Source organism: Acinonyx jubatus, chromosome A1 (genome assembly GCF_027475565.1).
Source record: "Acinonyx jubatus isolate Ajub_Pintada_27869175 chromosome A1, VMU_Ajub_asm_v1.0, whole genome shotgun sequence".
Taxonomy (NCBI): Eukaryota; Metazoa; Chordata; class Mammalia; order Carnivora; family Felidae; genus Acinonyx; species Acinonyx jubatus.
In genome coordinates this window covers 77,522,830-77,541,872 of record NC_069380.1, presented here as the reverse complement: position 1 = coordinate 77,541,872, position 19,043 = coordinate 77,522,830, and the positions used below count along the sequence as shown (strand labels likewise).

Below are 19,043 nucleotides of genomic sequence, written 5' to 3'. Positions count from 1 at the left end.
TAATAATGTTTAAGTACTCACTGCTGTTTGTTTCAATACATGTTAAATGTTTATCAATGCAAAATATTTATGATATGAGATGGATTTTTAGAAAAATAAGATGTAATTATATAGACAGAACAAGAATTCAATAAAGAAAAAGAAACACACAAAGGATAAGAAGGAATGGACCAAATTAATAGGAGTTTCATTAAAAAGGTAGACTACTGTGGGGGGTGCCTGGGTGGCTCAGTCAATTAAGTGTCTGACATGATCTCACTGTGGTGAGAGCGAGCTCCATGTGGGGCTCCACACTGGGCATGGGGCCTGCTTGGGGTTCTCTCTCTCTCTCTCTCTCTCTCTCTCAAAGGTGGACTACTGATGCAGATGGACTTCACAGTCTCCTCTCTCAGCTCACCTTCAGAACAGCTTCTCTCCAGCTCTAGACTGCCTCCCTCCCTTTTCTTAGAGCTCTTACCTTAGAGAACGTTCCAGTGTAAATTCGCCCTTTGTCCCTCTGAGCTGTAAATATTCTACAACTGGCAACATCCTTCCCCAGGACCTGGGAGCTATTCTCTAGAAATGTAACCATGAGGCTCGTTGAGGGAAGGAGCCCCAATCTCCTGGTCTCTGTGGGAGGGTAGGAGCCTCACTTCCTTAAGCACCAACCAGTGAACTGTGGATGGCCTCCTCACAAGGACCAGCCTTCCTGCTTTTCCAGGCTTTTCCACACACTCATCCCAGCGCTTAAAAGCTCTCTGACCTTTTGTATCAAGAGTCAAGTTCAGTCTCTCTCCCTCTAGTGCAAGAGTCTTGAATAAGTTCTTCCTTTCACCCTTAACTTCTCTAGTATAAATTTTTCTTTTGACATTAATGAGTGCATTTTTTCATGCTTGTATATGTTTTCCTGGACTTTCCGATTTTTCCTCCATGAGAAAATTTTAATTTTATAAAAAAGGTGTCAGGAATAGAAGTCTATCAGTGAAAACCAGAAAAAAAATAGTAAGGAAAATAGTAAAAGAAGGCTTAAGTAAGGCAGATTCCACAAACGTAAAGAAAATGAAACAGCTACTATCCAAGAGAAGTTTAGACTAAAAGGGCGAGAGATTGCTTTAACCTGACTGTGGAAAAAAACACATGACACTATTCCGGCAGAAAATCAATTTCTGAACTCTATTGGATTTAGTCAAGACTTACTTATTTCTAGAAACATAAAAGGCATTTCATGCAGAGCAAATGTGCCTGTAGGAACTGGGATTTTGTTTCTGAAAATGGAAACAGGAAGGTAATAAAACAAAACTAACACAAGCAACAATCATTGCCCATTCTAACACCAGCAATTTTAGAAAACTATAGAAAACAAACAAAATTGGCTATATGGAGATATAGTAGGCCAACAAAAAAAACCTCATCAAAATAAATGTAAAGAAATGGCATATATGGGGTGCCTGGGTGGCTCAGTCGGTTAAGCATCCTACGCCAGCTCAGGTCATGCATTCATGAGTTCGAGCCCCACATCGGGCTCTGTGCTGACAGCTCGGAGCCTGGAGCCTGCTTCGGATTCTGTGCCTCCCTCTCTCTCTGCCCCTACCCCCACTCTCAAAAATAAATAAGCATTAAAAAAAAAGGAAATGGCATATGTGACTCAGTTATTGTGGTGGTGACGTACTGAATAGATCTCAATTTTAATCCTAACAACATAGCTACATAAATGACTTACCACAGGGAATTTGGGTTTTTCTGCATCTACAAAATAATTATCTAAAGGTTAATTTCGAAGGAGACAGTTCCTGGACAGCTTTGAATTAATTGCTATCTTTGCCCAACACCATCCCCCCCCAAATAACTTTAGTTTGTGTCATTAAAAAACTACAATGAAAGAAAAACCACTTTGATAAAATATTCCTTGTGTTTAGGAAACAAAAATGTCAATATGTCTCATGGTTAAACGGGAAATGACACTGTTGTTAAGATACTTGATATTCATCTTGTAGTTCTCAACCGGTACCTGCAAAGAAATTTTCAGACTCTAAAATAAAGTGAGTCGAATGCGTCCACTCTGGGAATACATGAAGGGAATTTCTGGATAGGCCATGTTATACTGTTATGCTGTGTAGCATGCGTTTATGTTTCTGAATAGGTATTTAATGAATGACATTTATACAAAACAACATGACTATCGTTCACTTGAATCAAGGAAACACTTAATAATCTGCATTTCTCCATCATTTTTAGCAAGTACATTTGATAGAATGTGGTAAAACTTAAGTCACCAGCATGGGTGTGCCGAGTGAGTGTGTATACACACGGCATATAATATAAAAAGAGAAGAGAATGAGGTGTGGGTGTGTGGTAGCTTATGGAATAAATGCTCTGAAAGGTAGTGAGCCCCATCTCTGGGGCAGTTTCAGGTGTAGGGGAAAGAACTGACTAGAAAGGGAAATGCTGACCCCGTCCCTCTTACCTTCATGAGTTAGGCAATGTGTCTTCTAGACCTCAGTAAAAATCAGAGACTCACGACAGTGTGGTTTGCAACCAACTTTAGAAGACTGACTAGTTATCCAACCATGTTTGAGGGATAGTGTAAATGGTTTAAACTTGGAAATCAGATTAAATAATTCTCCATGTCTCATCGTGTCCCTGGATTGTGTGACATTTCTCTCCATCCCCCACTAGACCATGGAAGCCATTCCTACCTGTAAGTTCACGTGGAACTGACCGACAGCTTTGTCAAGACTGTGTGATGCAAAGCTTCCAAAGACTCTGAAGAATCCAGGGCTGGGAGTGTGGTCCGACTTTATCTCAGGTGAACTTATTTTACTGCAAAATGGTCACGGGAAGCTGCGCTGATTTTGAAAACGTTCAGGTCATTCAGGGAGAGTAGTAAATGTACAACAACAACCGCCTTAGAGGAGAAACCAGAGATGTGGTGTTCCCCCATCAGGGGCAAGGCCATTAATGGATGTAGCACAGGTGTGTCTAAGGGTCCAAGAGTAAAAATGCACTTTTCAGTATTGCTTATCCTGAATTACTCGGAGACATTTCTGCAAAGAAAGCCCCACGTGTGGTGTTGAGACATGGGTCGAAGGCTATGTCCTTCATTTGCAACATAATTTTTCTAATACACTGCATGACAAGACTGCAACCATGAGCCCAATCGATACTCAAGGCAATCTTCTTGGGCCTGTTCCCAGTCAGGCTCAATAATTATTGAAACTGCTTTGATATGCAAATCATATTTATTGTCGATTGAGCAAGAAAGGCTGTAGAAGAAATCTTGTGTGGCCACAGTTGGCCTGCTTTTGAATGAATGCCTGATGGGCCTCTCTCAGAAAATGTGGCCTCTTCAAGGCTTTCCATAACATCTACTCTAAGACTGTTGTGGGTCTCAGGTTTTATTGAGGTCAAAGACACATTGCACAACCCATACTCTGCCCTTTGAAAAATCACCACAGGGTATTTCTTCTCATCAACGGCCACTTGGCTGATGCACCCTGGGACCTACGCACCCCTAGCCCCTTGTGCTTTTTTCGTCCTTGGCCCTGCTCAGGTCTGCCTCTTTCCAGACTTTTCCCTGTCACATCTTTTCTCCATCCCAAGTGCTACATGACTCAGAAACCCTGCAGACCCAGCCCTGAAGCAACCTAATCAGAGGACGCACCCGCCCAAAGCTGGTCTTCTCTGAGATTGGATGTTTCTTTCCAGCTTCTTAGAAAACAAGTCTTTCTCTAAATGGTTCATATTCAGTTCGACAGCACCAAACGGCAAGCTGAATTCTATTGTCTCCCCGTATAACTACAAGACCTTTCTTCTTTAGATGATTATGCTGACAATTCACAGACGGATGGAAAAACATCTGGTTTTCCTTTCATCGTTTCTCAAGCATGTATGTCGAATCACAGTGAGCCAGACGCTGCGCTCTAAGTGTTTCAGAAAGATTTTCACTGAGTTATCAAGAGCACGTTCAAGAGACATCTGTCACCGCCATCATCATCACTGGGTGGCCTCCTGCAGTGCAGTTCTGACACTGACTGTCCACAGCACAGACCCCACAAATGAAGGGCACTGTTTCCAGCAAGGCTGTTGCCCCTATGTCAGACACGGCCACGAGTTTGGGGGTCTCCATGCCCACCCACACTTCCGACCAAGCGCCTACCAATGTACAACTGGCGTTTGATGACTCACTAGAACAACTCACAGCGCTCGGGGATGCACCACATTTACTACTACGGCTTTATTGCGGAGGGCACAGGTCAGGACCCGCAGTGCGCACGCTCTCTCTGGGTGTGGTCCAGAGGGCCCTCCCTGTGGAATCAGGGCATATCACCCGCCAAGCCTACAGAGGTGCTCCCCAGTCAGCAAGTTCCACCGGGTCCTCCCTGAGGTTTTGTTACCTAAGCTTGATGGACTCCATCACTGGACTCCTCCCGTCCTGGAGCCCAGGCTGACTCAGTGCTCAGTCACTCCCATTGCTGGATATTCCGGTGTGACCAGCCCCCGGCCCTGAGGCGCCCTGGCGGCATAAATTCAAGTGTGACCCCCGGGATCTTTGACATCGGAAACAGTCCCATGACTTGGGAATTTCAAGCTTCTAGCATCTCTCCTCCCAAGAAGCAGGGAGAAAGGCCTGGACAAAGTCTTAACTAAACAACACCCACATTTTACACTTGAGGAGAAAGGTGGCAAAGACTTTGACCAAACTGCCTGAGTCAAGAGCCAGCAGGTGCCGAACCAGCACCGGAACCAGGATGTATGGCTCTGGGGTCTCTGTCCATAATGGCCACACAGCGCAGGGCCTCACAGGCCACCTCTGGGAGTCAGTGTAGATGCTCAGACCAAGCAAGACCAACAGTGTGATAGATAACACGGTAGAGAGAGGTAATGGCCCCATGTTGTTCCATTTCACCGGTAGCTTTATCTTGAAAGCAGATCAGCAGCACGAGGTATCGCAAGGGGCCTTCATGCTTATGGTTTCTGCGGAAGGGAAAGGTCTCCCCAGTCGCAGACTATCTTTTAAGTGGTCACACGAAACACTTCTGCTAAACTGGCAGTGGCCCACAGCCAAAGCGGACTGACCACAACAGCCAAATTCACATCAGCAATTTCCTCTTTCAAGCCAAATCAGAGGTTTTAGCATTGCCAATAAAAATGACCTCCTCCCTGAACCAGTAGAAGACTGGGTACCTGTGTATGACACGGGTCACCTCCCTTAAGTTCTGAGTGTCAGACTGGGATTTATAACGTGGGGATACAGGAGGAAGCATTTGTGTTGTGTGTGTCAAGACATTTAGCAATCAAGATAAAAAAAGTCACGGGAATACAAGACAGCACAGGGAAGACAGCCAGTGATATTGCAATGGTGTTGTAGGGTGATTCACGGGAGCTACTCTTGTGGTGAGGACAGCACACAGTGATGCCGAATCACTACGCTGTCCGCCCGACACTAATGTGCCATTGTGTGTCATCGGTACTCCAATTTAAAAATTAACAACAAAAGGGGCGCCTGTGCGGCTCAGCCGATTAAGTGTCTGACTCTTGGATTCGGCTCAGGACATCATCCTACGGCCGTGAGATCGAGCCCCATGTTGGGCTCTGTGCTGACTGCAAAGCCTGCTTGGGATTCTCTCTCTTTCTCTCTGCCCCTCCTGTTCTCTCTCTCTCTCTCAAAATACATAAGCTTCTAAAAACAATAAAACCAAATAAATAAAACTTAACAACAACAAATGAGAGACAGTACTTGTGCTCTTCTGAGGATCAAATGCAGTGACCCACACAAACCACTCCGCACAAGTCCTGATGTCCGGCGGCTGCCCAGGAACTGTCAGCTGTTGTCACTGTTGTTACTGCTTGGTGAAAACCCACAACTGGTTGGCGAACCACTCCGCCCACTAGGTACTATGCAGAATTGTTGCGAATTCCAACTCAAGGACCCCGTGAAATAGCATATTAGAAGCAAACGTTGGCACGTATCAAACTTTTCAGTGACTAACGACCCTAGGAGAGGGGCGTCTGGGTGGCTCAGTCGGTTGAGCGTCTGACTTCAGCTCAGGTCGTGATCTTGCGATTGGTGAGTCTGAGCCCAGCATCAGGCTCTGTGCTGACTGCTTGGAGCCTGGAGCTGCTTCAGATCTGTGTCTCCCTCTCTCTCTGCCCCTCCCCTGCTCACGCTCTGTCTGCCTCTCTCTTTCTCAAAAATAAATAAGCACTAAAATTGTTTTTAAATACCCCGGGAGAGCACTTCCATGTTCAAACACCAAAGGGTGCATTCTGGCCATGGCTGTTCCATTAGTGGCAATAACTTGGACATGAGACCCTGGGATCCATCTCAGGACAGGAAAGACAACACAGGGAGGAGGCACCCAGTCAGAAGTCAAGAAAGAATAGAGGGGGAATAGCAGTCGAGTATGATAACAGTGGTTGCGAATTTCAGGCAGAGAGGAAGCCTGCAAGTTAAACAGATAAGGAACATCGTAGCTGGGAAGGCTTCTGAGTTCAATCTAACATGCTCATTTTGAGACATGAACTTGAAAGTCAGGCAACAAATATACACTTCATCATGTTCACTTAAGTAGGAGATATCTTAGAAACGTCGAATGTGGAACAGTTCAACAGTATAGGATTTTCCTATTGATTATATGTTTCACCACCATTAGGGGTCCAGCTAACAGTGAACCACAGCAGAAGTGTCGTTCTTATCCTATCCGTGGGTGAGCACACAAATCCTCACGGGACGGTCAACAAGATCTGACATTTGGAAAGGGAATTTGACTTGTGTGCTGAGGTAGCAGATTAAACCGCTCAATCGTTTTCTTAAAATTTTAAGCAAAACATATCCTAGGAAAATGTAAAAGGAGCCAGTCAACTGTAGAACACAAAGGAATAGGAAGCGGGATTTAAAACCAAAAGATGAGCCATGATAATTCAGAGGAGGTAATGCGTCATAAGTTCTCAGAATGAGGGCTGCTGATAAAAGGTGGGTGAAGAGACTTTCTGAAGAAAAACAACAGAGAGAAGAAGGCTGTTGTAGTTTTTTTTTCTAATTGTACGCTTCACGCACTATCTTTTCTGGGGCAAAATAAGGAAATGAAAGGAGCAGTGAGCTTCATTCATTCGAATGCTTGTTCTTGCCTGGAGCAGAGGAAAACTGACCACGAGGCCCCCCCTTTGCTCTTTCCCCTTCTTCCTGGATTTTCATTTTGTTCTAATTCCTTCTTCACCTCCCTAAAGCTGAGGGACTTTGGAAATACCTGAAGATCAGGCTTCACATTTAAAATTCAGGTTATCAAACCACTAGAGGATGCACTTGGTTTAAATGAGGGAAACTTGGATTGTCACAGAACAATGGTGTTTGTTTATTTTAATGGAGGGAACAGCTAGAAAGCTTTTGCAGAAAACTCAGCAATGCTGAGGCAGGAGAGAGAGAGAGACACAAGATCAAACCCTCCCGGACACCAGGGCTAAACCACGGACGCTCCAACAACTGATATGTGAACAAACGCTGCTTTGTAAATGATCTGCAAAAGAATTACACTTATATTTTCTGTGACTCACACCAATGCTCTGATCTTTTTCATATATGTTCTCTATTACAAGAGCAGTGTGTTAAAAATATCCTACACATTTCAGTAAGTTTCTTGTCCCAATCAATCACCATTGTGCTATAAAATACACTCAAAGCAACAAATGCTTTTTTTCCCTCAACAATGCACACATTTACCACTTTAGAAAAAGTTTTGACCTTTACAATGTTTGTGAATTTATTTATGGAAGAAATTTGAGTGTCCATATTTGTCCTGCTCATACAAAAGCACAGCTCAGAAGAGCAGTTATGGAAAGTAAAATTTCAGGGTGCCTGGGTGGCTCAGTCGGTTAAGTGTCCGACTTCGGCTGAGGTCATGACCTCATGGTCTGTGAGTTCGAGCCCCACATCAGGCTCTGTGCTGACAGCTCGAAGCCTGGAGCCTTCTTCGGATTCTGTGTCTCCCTCTCTCTCTGCCTCTCCCCGCTCATGCTCTGTCTTTCTCTCTCAAAAATAAGTAACCATTTAAAAATTAAGAAAAAAAAGGAAGTAAAATTTCTGCACTAAAATATAACTGTACCTAGTTGGTATACTCTCTCATCTATTTGCTGCTGGTTCGTATTTATTAATAACACTACAAAGACAATGAAAAACAGATAACATGTATCACAATCATAAATTATAAAGACAATTTAAAAATGTACTTAATTATTACCCTTAAACTAGTCAAGTCTATTTGCGATTTTTTTTCAGATTAAAAAAAAGTAAAACTATGATTGATTTGTTCTTTGATTTAATTTTCAATTCTCTCTCTGAACAAAAAGAACAGTGGACTGCAGTGAAAACATAGGTTGAAATTCAGTATAAACTTATTGCAAAGTTTCCAAGCTCCAAGTCAGTAAGAAACAATGTAATCAAAACAATTATATTGAATTGGGTAGAATAAATAGGCCGCTTAATAATCTGTTCAAAATGTGTTGCTGAATCAACAATATAAAAAAGTATATAGAAGTATCTTTGGGGGCAAATTGGCTGTTATCAGTTTCTTTTATTTTTTTAAAGGGAGAAGACATAAACAAAGCTATAGATGCATGGATAAGTTGATATTTATCCCAAATAACTTATTATGAAAGAATTTGGTTTTAACGCAAACTTGGGATCTGCTTACAGTTTAACAACTCTTTAACTGGAAAGCCCATACATAATTCTAATAGTAAAACAGAATCTGTTGGGTATTGATTTTACTCTCACCATATGAAAAGAAAAATTCTTCCATAGCAAATGTTTGTATTACTCCTCTCCTCCCAGGGCTATCAGTAGTATAATCACGTAAACATGATGTCAAACTATTCCACCTGTTCATTTGGGGTCACTTGATATTTATCTTCTTAACGGTTCCTAACTGGACTCTAACTTCTAGTTCTATGGCTTTTTTTGTCCTTTTTTCTCCCACATCCATGTCATGGTATTTTTCTTCCACCTGTGAAAACAGGGTGCGGAAGATCTAGGGTAGGAATGCTGGGCTGTAAATCCTGATGTGTCCTATCCCAGCTCTGTGATCTTGGGAAAATAAGAGACGCTTAATTGCGCTTTGAAGATGGAAGAAGAGAATCCATGAAATTCTTAGCAGAGCGTCTGATATAAAAACAAGCTCCTTTCTAACACAGTTAAAAAGTCCAATCCGATGATGAATACGTGCCAGCATTAAGTGGAGAATTAAGTAAACGTATGCATTCGCACACAACTGTAGCCTCTTGAATTATCAAGAGTAACTTAAAATTAAAAGTATTATTGAATGGCTGTGATGGCATCTGTGCTGAAATGCGTGTTTCCCTCTGAGCTTTCTTATTCAGCACAGCCCCCCCTTGCGAGGAGGCAATTGGAAGCATCTCCTCTATTCCCCGGGAAAGGAGATCAAGTCATGCTAAGTCTGGGCATCCATCATCTCTGATGGATGAATCTGGGAAGAGCATCTCCTTAGCTCCCTTCTCTTTATTCGTAGAGCGAGCCTGCTTGTCCCGTCCTGTTATGAGCTTTGTCTGGAAGCTCCTCATTTGGGAGACCTGATCTAGTTCACAGGTGCCTTGGACGTGGTCGGTAAAGCTGCCCAATAATGGGATCCATTTAGGGGCGCACAGGTGGCTCAGTCGGTTGAGCGCCTGACTCTTGATTTCGACTCAGGTCATGATCTCCGGGTTGTGAGATTGAGCCCCACGTCATGCTCCACGCTGAGTGTGGAGCCTGCTTAAGATTTCAGTTATGCCCTCCAAAGCAGCCCCTATCAGTGATCAGGTGTAATTTGGTCTCCATCATTACAGCTGGATTACTTTTCAGTCTCTCTGAACCCAAACTGTGTTATTTATTCAGGGCGCCCTCAAATATTCCAGTAGGAGACAGATTCGCTATTGCCAGAAAAGAAACAATTTCATAGAAAGAACTTTCCCAAGGTCCCACTGCTTGTATATACCAGATTTTGTTTTTCAAAGCGAAATATTTTTTCCTTACGTAGATTAGATTCTTCTTTTGTTGAGATATGATTCACATAGCACAAAATCCACACTTTTAAAGTGTACAATTCAGCACTTTTTTTTAGCCTATTCACAAATTTGTGTAACCATCACATCTGCTTCTAGAACATTTTCCACTATCCCCAAAAGGAAACTCCATCTCCATTAAGAGTCATTCCCCTTTACCCCGTCCCCACTCCTGTAATCCACTAATACACTTTCTATTTCTATGGATTAGCCAATTCTGGATGTCTTATCTAAATGGGATTATACAATACGCAGTTTTTTGTGCCTGGCTTCACTCACTTCGCATAACATTTTTGAGGTCCATCCTTGCTATAGTATGTATCAGCATTTAGGAGATATTTTAGACAACAAGAAATCATTAAGCTTTGTACTTTAGAGAGAAAAAGTGAACATCTGTATTTCCTACTTTAGGAATTCAGTCATTTTAACAGTCACAGGAAATCTTACAAATCAGTTCAGCTAAAAATGTGGAGTGTGTTTAAAATCTGACCTTTGGTCCCATGGTGACAAATTGAAACACTAACTAAAATAATAATGTTTAAGAGAATCAGCCAGTTTTCCAAAAATTATGCTAAACTCGCGACCGTCAACAGTATTTTGTGGTAAGTATGTTGACAGATAGCTTCAATTTTCTAATTCTTTTCATTAAAAGTCCATCTTGCAATGGACTGTAAAATGGTGGTTAACAGGGACGGCAAACAAAATAATCAATCTTCAGCGAGCAAGGGCTAGGACATCAGCATTCTACACTAAAGGCACTTACAGCTTGCTGGAAAGTGCTGGAAGGTCGTGGAGAATCTCCTCATATGGCTCCTCAGAGGCCAAGGCAGGAACAGATAAACGTTCTTTAACCCTTTCTTCCCAGGCGATTTCAGCTTTCAGCAGCATTTCCTCAATAAACTCAGAGGCAGCAATATCTACAAAAAACAATACAAGACACAGAAGAAGTAGGAGGCGAGATCACAGAAAACGATTCACTTGGAATAATTCTGATGTGCTTAAAATGCTAAAATTTATGAACACATAGAGCAAAATGAAAAACATTAAAAGTTTATGGTAGGAATAAAATTGCAGTATTGCCATTTTATTTATTTATTTATTTATTTATTTTTAAGACTTTAAAGTTTATTTATTTTGAGAGAGACAGAGACAGCATGAGCAGGGGAGGGGCAGAGAGAGAGAGAGAGAGAGAGAGAGACAGAGACAGAGAAGCCCAAGCAGGCTCTGCACTGTCAGAGCAGAGCCCAACATGGGGCTTGAACTCACAAAACTGTGAGATCATGACCTGAGCTGAAACTAAGAGTTGGACACTTAACCGACTGAGCCACCCAGGCGCCCCATGCCATTTTAAAAGGCTATCTTGTTTTATATCAGTGACATATTTAATTACAAATGAAATGAAAAATATAAAAACAATAGTCATCAAGTGGTGATGTGTAAGATGTAAAATCACGGAGAAGCTAAGCTTGAAGGAACTTAATGTCATTTTATTCTCTGCAACTCTTCCTTCAGCTTGATGAATGAAAAATATGAAAATAGTTATACCTTCCCGAAGACTGGGTTAGTATAAAACTTGTCGTAGGCGTTCTACAAACATCCTATTAAATAGGTAGATGGACAATAGTCATGTTATGAGAACAGTAAGTCTAGCCTTTCTCTGTGATCTGTGTTTTTCAATCTGAAATATAACTATATTATAAGTTACAGGTTGACAGTAACATCTGAATATCTTTAGGTGGGCATATCGATGTGCCTTAATCAAATTCGCACTTACTAACAATCAAAACCGGAAGTCAGTCAATCCTGAAGAAAAATTTGCATTCATAACAATTAGGAATCTAATGGGTGCAACTCTTCTTTTTCAATCCTCATCACTGAACTTCCTGGGATCATGACTTGAGCTGAAATCAAGAGGTGGATGCTCAACTGACTGAGCCACCCAGGCGCCCCAAGAAAGAAGTATTTTCATTCAATCAACAAAGATTACTGAGAGTCTTTTATCGGCCCATCACTGTGTCACTCATGACCAATAAAGTATGGAAAATGGATTCTATTGATGGTAGACTCAGCATGACCCACATGGGCAAAACTGTGTATGACAGCCTTCATATCCTGAGGTAGCCAGGGTTGAGGCCAGACCAGACATTTAGTCATGCCCTGGGCCCTAGGGCTGTGGGTTGCCTTGGGTGTCTATTTGGGCACATTTAGGTCTAGCTGACACTAGACCTAAAAGGTAGAAGTGTGACAGATGGGAGTCTAGATACTCAAGGGTCAATCATATATTCTCTTCTCTGGGAAAGAAGCCAGGGATATAAACTTGAAAAATGTGATCTGTTGGAACTACAGTAAACAGAGGATGTGACATATTTCACAATACATATTTTAAAGAATAGGAAAAAAAACTATAAATTTCTATTTACTCTTTACCATTTTGAATTTTTTTATGTTTAGTTTTGACAGAGAGAGAGAGAGCGAGCACAAGGGAAGAGGGGCAGAGATAGAGGGAGACATAGAATCCAAAGCAGGCTCCAGGCTCCACGCTGTCAGCACAGAGCTTGACGTGGGGCTTGAACTCATGAACTGCATCCTAATGACCTGAGTCGAAGTCAGATGCTTAACCGACTGAGCCACCCAGGTGCTCCCTTTTTAAAAAACAAAACAAAACAAAACAAAACAAAACAAACCACATGCTTTTGTAGTTAATGGTAAGATTACTACACTATCATTAATATTAGCCTGATTCTAAAGTTAGAAACTATAAAGCAATCTTAGAGTTTTGTTCGTTAAATCTTCAGTTTATTTGAGCAGATAAGATGGACTAGGGGCGCCTGGGTGGCTCAGTTGGTTAAGCATCTGACTCTGGATTTTGGCTCAGGTCATGATCTCACAGTTCCTGGGATCGAGCCCCACCTTGGGCTCCACACTAATGATGGGGATCCTGCTTGGGATTCTCTCTCTCCTTTTCTCTCTGTCACTCTCCAGCTTATGCTCTCTATCTCTCTCAAAAAAAAAATAAACATTAAAAAAGATGGATACACTTAAACAACATTTAACTCCAAAAAAATAAGAAATAGAGAAAAACTCTCATTTTGTCATAAGCTGGCGGTTAGTCATGTAATCATACACCTGTAAGTATATCCACTGACAAATCTCAGGCATAAAGTGCTTTTAGATTATTAAAGTATAGCAATAAGAAGAAACTGAATTAAGTTATTTAGATCAATTACTACCTTCAAAATTTTATATCATTTTATTACTTATGCTATACTTTTCCTAGATTTTTATTTTTGTTTTTTATTTTATTTTATTTTTTTAATTATTTTTTAAATGTTTATTTATTTTTGAGACAGAGAGAGACAGAGCATGAACGGGGGAGGGTCAGAGAGAGAGGGAGACACAGAATCTGAAACGGGCTCCAGGCTCTGAGCAGTCAGCACAGAGCCCCGACGCGGGGCTTGAACTCATGGACCGCGAGATCGTGACCTGAGCCGAAGTCGGCCGCCTAACCGACTGAGCCACCCAGGCGCCCCCTAGATTTTTATTTTTAACAAACAAATAACTGATTAGTATATTTGTCAAATTTTAAAAGCTAGAAAATGAATAAGCATCTATTTTTTAAATTAGTGTATGTACATATGCAATAACAGTGGTAAAAAGAACTCTAGAAATATTCAAGAAGATACTTATTAAAAATAGTAACATTAAGATTTTCAAAGTTTTAAATTAGCTTGAGAAAGTCCGTCTTGATTTCTACAGTATACCTATCTGTGCAGAAGAAAACATTATTATTGTTTTAAATTACTCTAGCAAGGGGACACCTGGGTGGCACAGTCGGTTAAGCGTCCGGGACTTTTGATCTTGGCTCAGGTCATGATACCACAGTTCGTGAGTTCGAGCCCCACGACTGACCACAGGGAGCCTGCTTAGGATTTTCTGTCTCCCTCTCTCACTGCCTCTCCCCTGCTGTCTCTCTCTCTCTCTCTCTCTCAACATAAATAAGTAAGCATTTTTCAAATATTACTCTAGTGAACAAGTGTATATTTGAAACGATAAGAAAGTAGTTAAATAACAGCAAAATATTTTAAAGTAATTGACATTGAAGGAATCACTGCCTAGGAAATTAAAGCTCAAAAGCAGATTGCACCCAAGTCCAAGGGCACCCTATACACGGAGCCCCTCTGGAATGTCTTCTCGTAAAGGTGCTGGGGGGGGGCGGGGCACAGGAGTTTGTGAACAGTGCTTGGACCCGAGCGTGTGCACAGAACTTGACAGGAGAGGCTGACTCTGGTGATGGTGGATGAACAACTCTGGTAGGAAAGGAAGGAGACTGTAACTGCCGGTGGTCCCAGGATGCTGATCACCTACCTGAGGCCTTCTCTTCATTGCAGTTCAGAAGGTTTGGATTCGCCTGATGCATCAGAAGAAGTTTCACCAGGTTTGTCTGAAACATTAAAGATCACGGAAATAAGAAAGTGTGGTGGATACTGAGGATTCGTGAGTAGGTGCTACGCAGTCCTGGCCTCCAGGGCACTTAGAGTCTGGTGGTGTGAGAAGGTATAAATATATCCTACACTAAACGTTTCTTACCCCCTCCACTGCCAGTTTTTTTCCGTTTCTTATATAAAAAAAGTGACAGACACTCCAACAAAAAATTACCTATCAAATGAGGTATAAATCGCTGAGGCTTTGAAAAAAGGCTCACTTAACGCCTTTCAGGTTTATTTTAGGGCATCTTTTGGGAGGAATCGCATATTCTACGTTTTAAGTCTTTGTTTTAATTTAGCAACTCTAAATTAAAGTCTCACCAGTATGGCCTAATCACGGCAGCCCCACAGGTAATATGAACTAAAGTCACGTGGGAAGATAGGGAAACTTACTCCCAGGCTTTAAGAAGAAAACAACTTGATGAGAGATTAATCTATGTTTTAAATCTTATAAAATAGAAATTCAAAGAATACATATAATGTACATGTATCACTGACAGAGGGGAAATGAAATAATTTCCAGTAGGTCCAACTTTTTAAAATGGGTCATTCATGGTATCTTTCTGTGTTTCTTCCCCAAATTATCCCTATTTCCTGGAGTTGACCACTGTCGTGAATTTTGGGCTATTGCTATGTTTTCCTTATAGGTTTAACCCTTACGTACAGAAGTATGTCCAAACTACATACTGCCCAGTTGTATCTGTTTGTGACATTTATAGAAGTGAAATCCTAGTGTCTATATTCATAGATGCCCCGCTCTCGTGACTTAACACTGCGTTTTGGAGAATCACCAGAGGCAGTGGATGTGAACAAGATTTTTCCATTTTCTTGGCTGCATGTAACTGCACTGTACAAATGTATCACAATTGGTCTGCCCTCCTCAGTGGACATTCAAGTCATTTGCGGTCACTTACTTTCACAAATAATGTTGCTACAGACACTCTCATTTATTTCTCTTGGGACACAGGTGCAAGGATCTCTTCTGGATACAGCACTTTAGGGGACAGAAATTGCAAGGCAAAGGTCTGGACATCATCAAAGTGGTCAGAGGGCTCCAATTTTTTTTTTTTTTTTTTTTTTTTTTTGCCGAGAGCTCAAATTTACACTCCCATCCCCAACAAGAGTTCCCGTTGCCCCATATTCTATGTAATAATTTGTAATTGTACATCTACATATTGCTAGATTCACATGCTCTCCAACACTTGTTTTTGTCATTTTTTTTAAGCTTAGCTATCATACTGGGAATGAAGTCATATTTTGGTCTAGTTTTACTGATTTCCATGACAGCGAAGGACAATGAACACCTTTTCATGCGTTTAGTAGCCAATCTTAGATTTTCTTTTGTGGAGTGTCTATTCAAGACTTTTTCACCCACTTATTACTGGAGTATTTGTCTTTTTATTAGTGATCTGTGTTCTTTGTATGTTCTAGATACACTTGCCAGATATGCATATCCCAAATATTTCCTCCCATTCTATGGCTCGCCTGTGCATATTCTTGAAAATGTTTTTTTTTTTTTTAAGAACTGAAGGTTATTTTCACTTTGTTTTGCTTTTGTTAAAGTGCAACATCTCTACTTTTTCTCTCTAGAGGTCAGCACTCTTTATGTTCAATAGCTCTTTGCCTAATCGAAGGTCATGACAATATCATGCTATATTTTCTTCTAAAGTCTCTATCATTTTAATGTTTATACGTATGGACCACCTCAACTGAGTTTTCACAAATGGCACATAAAAGCTCAAATTTATTTTGGTCCAGCACAAATGTGTTGTTTTTCAGCCATATTTCTTAAAAAAACAAAACAAACAAAAAAACCTTTTTTTCCTCTCATACCGAATTACTTTGCTACCTTTGTAGAAAATTAATGGGATACATATGTCCCTGCCCACTTTTGGACTCTGGTCTATGTTTCATTGATCTATTTGTCTGCCCTTATCTCATTCCCTAACTACCTTGATTAGTGTAGCTTTATAGCCAGTACTGAAATCACATAAGTGAAAGACTTACAGTGGGTCTTAAAAAAAATCTGTCATTTTCTTACTTTTTAAGATAAGTTTGTCCATGTGGGTACTTTGTGTCGCCATATAAATTTTAGAATGAACTTTTCAATTTCTAGAAGAAAGGGTTTAGGATTTTGATGGGAATGGCTTTAAATAGACACTGTACTAATTTTCTATGGCTGTTAAAAATATCACAAATGTAGTGCTTTAAACAAAAAGAAATTATCTTACAATTCAGCAACCTGACACATGTCTCACAAGGTTGAAATAAGGGTATTGGCAACAGGATGTTCCCTCATGGCTCTCGGGGAAGATCTGTTTCTCGACCTTTACAGCCTCAACAGGCAACTCATTCCTTCCCTCACCTTTGAACCTGCATCTCTCTGACCATCTTTGCAGAGCCACACCTCTCGCAGACCCTCAGCCAGGAAGAAATGTTTCTCTGCTTTTAAGGACCCATCTGGGTAATCCCCGGAAATCTTTCCATCTCAAAATCCTTAATCAACCACAACTGCAAAGTTCTTCTGCCTTGCCAGGTAACAAATGTATTGTCAGAAACTGGGTTATTAGGGTGTGGGCATCTTTGGAGGATAATATTCAGCCTTCCACAGCTAGCGCAAAAATATTCACTGTCGCTACACATGAATGTGGCTTTGCCTCTCCATTTATTTAGCTCTTTTCTCATTTCTCACTGCAGTGTTTCATCGTCGTCAGTGTAGAAATCTTCTGTTAAAATATTTTATTAAATATATTATTATATATTTTGTGTTTTCAATGCTGCTGTGAACAACTTGACGTATGCACTTAATGGTTCTAGTTTTTCCATTTTTTCCTGATTCCTTTGGTATTCTTACCTTCCTTTCTCCTTTCTCCTTTCTCCTTTCCCATCTGTGTCTTTTGTTTCCATTTCTTGCTTTATACGGATTCGAATGAGACTGGCTTTTCCAGTCTTGGGTTTTGCTTTTTAACATGTGCTGTGATGTTCTCCCCACATGGGGAGCTTCACATCCAGGCACACTGAGGCATCTCCCCACCCACCAATGATAGCTCCTCTTAGCACTCTCATTAAAAAATTAATTAGATTTTAAATAGTCTGCTTTCCCAAAGCCAATTCAAAAATCAGTGTTTGGTTTTCCAGGACACAAATTACATCAATAACATTTAAATTACATTACAGTAGAGAGATTATATTTAGAAGTTTATTTTTACTTCCAAGTACACAGTTTACTAAAGAAAGAATCTCTTGAAATCTGAAAGATAGAATACATACAGCAGATGTCCAGGACATTAAAATATGTACAGAAGAGAGTTTGGTTATATTAAAGATCAGAGAGATTTGCTTGCGTTTAAACCAAATGGAAGGGGAGAAGGAAAAGAAAGACGAAGAGCAGGAGAGAGGGAAGGACAAAGGAAGAAAAGGAAGGAGAAAAGACAGAAGAAAAAGGGAAAAAATCCAAAATTTAGCTAAGATTGCCTTTGGTTTCCACAAATCTGAAAAAATAGTTAATAAACCTAAAAGCTTTCATATCTCTGCAAAAACGTCAGACCATCACAGAGTCTAACAATTAACTTCACATTTCTAAATTCAATTCACGGTTTCCAGAACTCCAGAGAGAAACTTGCGCAATCTCTCAGCAAACCAGTCCTCATCCCCAGCTTCAACTAGAACTGCAGAAAGCATTTAAGTAATCAAAGCAAAATGCTTCCTACATAAAAATCTGCAACAATAAAAGTAACTCCATTTTATTTCAGGCCCATAAAAATAAGCATCCGTGTGTGGAAGGAGGAAGCTTTTCTCATTTGGGAAATTCCTTTATTTTTTTAGAGATGGTATTTCCCATGCACTTCCAATTAGAAATCAGGGAAGCACATCACAGAACTAAATTAAACAGGCCAGTGCTAATTTCAATTACTCTCCTCCAAAACATTTGTTTTATCCTCACAAAAGATCTTTAGGTAAATTGCTTCATGTGTGAATAGGTCGAGCGTGCAACCCAGTAAGAATTCATCTACACTAGTACAAGACCGTTATAATCACCAAAGGCACCGGAGAATAAGGTGACTGTGCGTGTATTGGGGTGGAGGGGTGAGTGTGTAAAAGGAGACCATAATGGCTAATAGAAAATACACATTTAAGCTGAAATTTAAATCCATCCAAGATTCACTGGATATGGACTTCATTCGTTGGAGAGTTGTCCTTCAGATTGGATGAATTTAGCAAAATTAATTGCTTGATGGTCATTTAAATTCCCTCTTTGAAGAGTCAAACAGTAGCAATCAGTGGCTATAGCTGGTTTCTGTCTGAGACGCTAAAAGGGATCATTTCACAACCTAAGGAGAAGACACTGAAACCTTAAAGGTCCGGAACGCACAGTGTGTGCCTCCTACCTCACTGGTGTCTGCTCTACACTGTAATGAGCCATTGCCTCCCACTCAGAACCCCCTGGAGGATTTCAGATCCAACATACAAAACCAGCTAATAAATGGTTGCCCCCCGCCCCCCGCCATGTGTCCCGCTACGATTTCA

At 40.9% G+C, this 19,043-nt stretch overlaps 1 protein-coding gene across 3 annotated transcripts in view; it reads right to left on the bottom strand.

The window, feature by feature from the left end:
- Nucleotides 1–19,043, bottom strand: part of MYO16 (myosin XVI) — a 605,690-nt gene that overhangs the window by 323,689 nt on the left and 262,958 nt on the right. For all 3 annotated transcript variants that reach the window (XM_027065214.2, XM_053217786.1, XM_027065212.2), the window contains exons 8-9: nucleotides 14,398–14,473; nucleotides 10,796–10,949 (exon numbers count right to left, since the gene is read on the bottom strand). In XM_027065214.2, coding sequence (XP_026921015.2) covers nucleotides 10,796–10,949; nucleotides 14,398–14,473 — 230 coding nt within the window. The remainder of the gene's footprint in view (nucleotides 1–10,795; nucleotides 10,950–14,397; nucleotides 14,474–19,043) is intronic.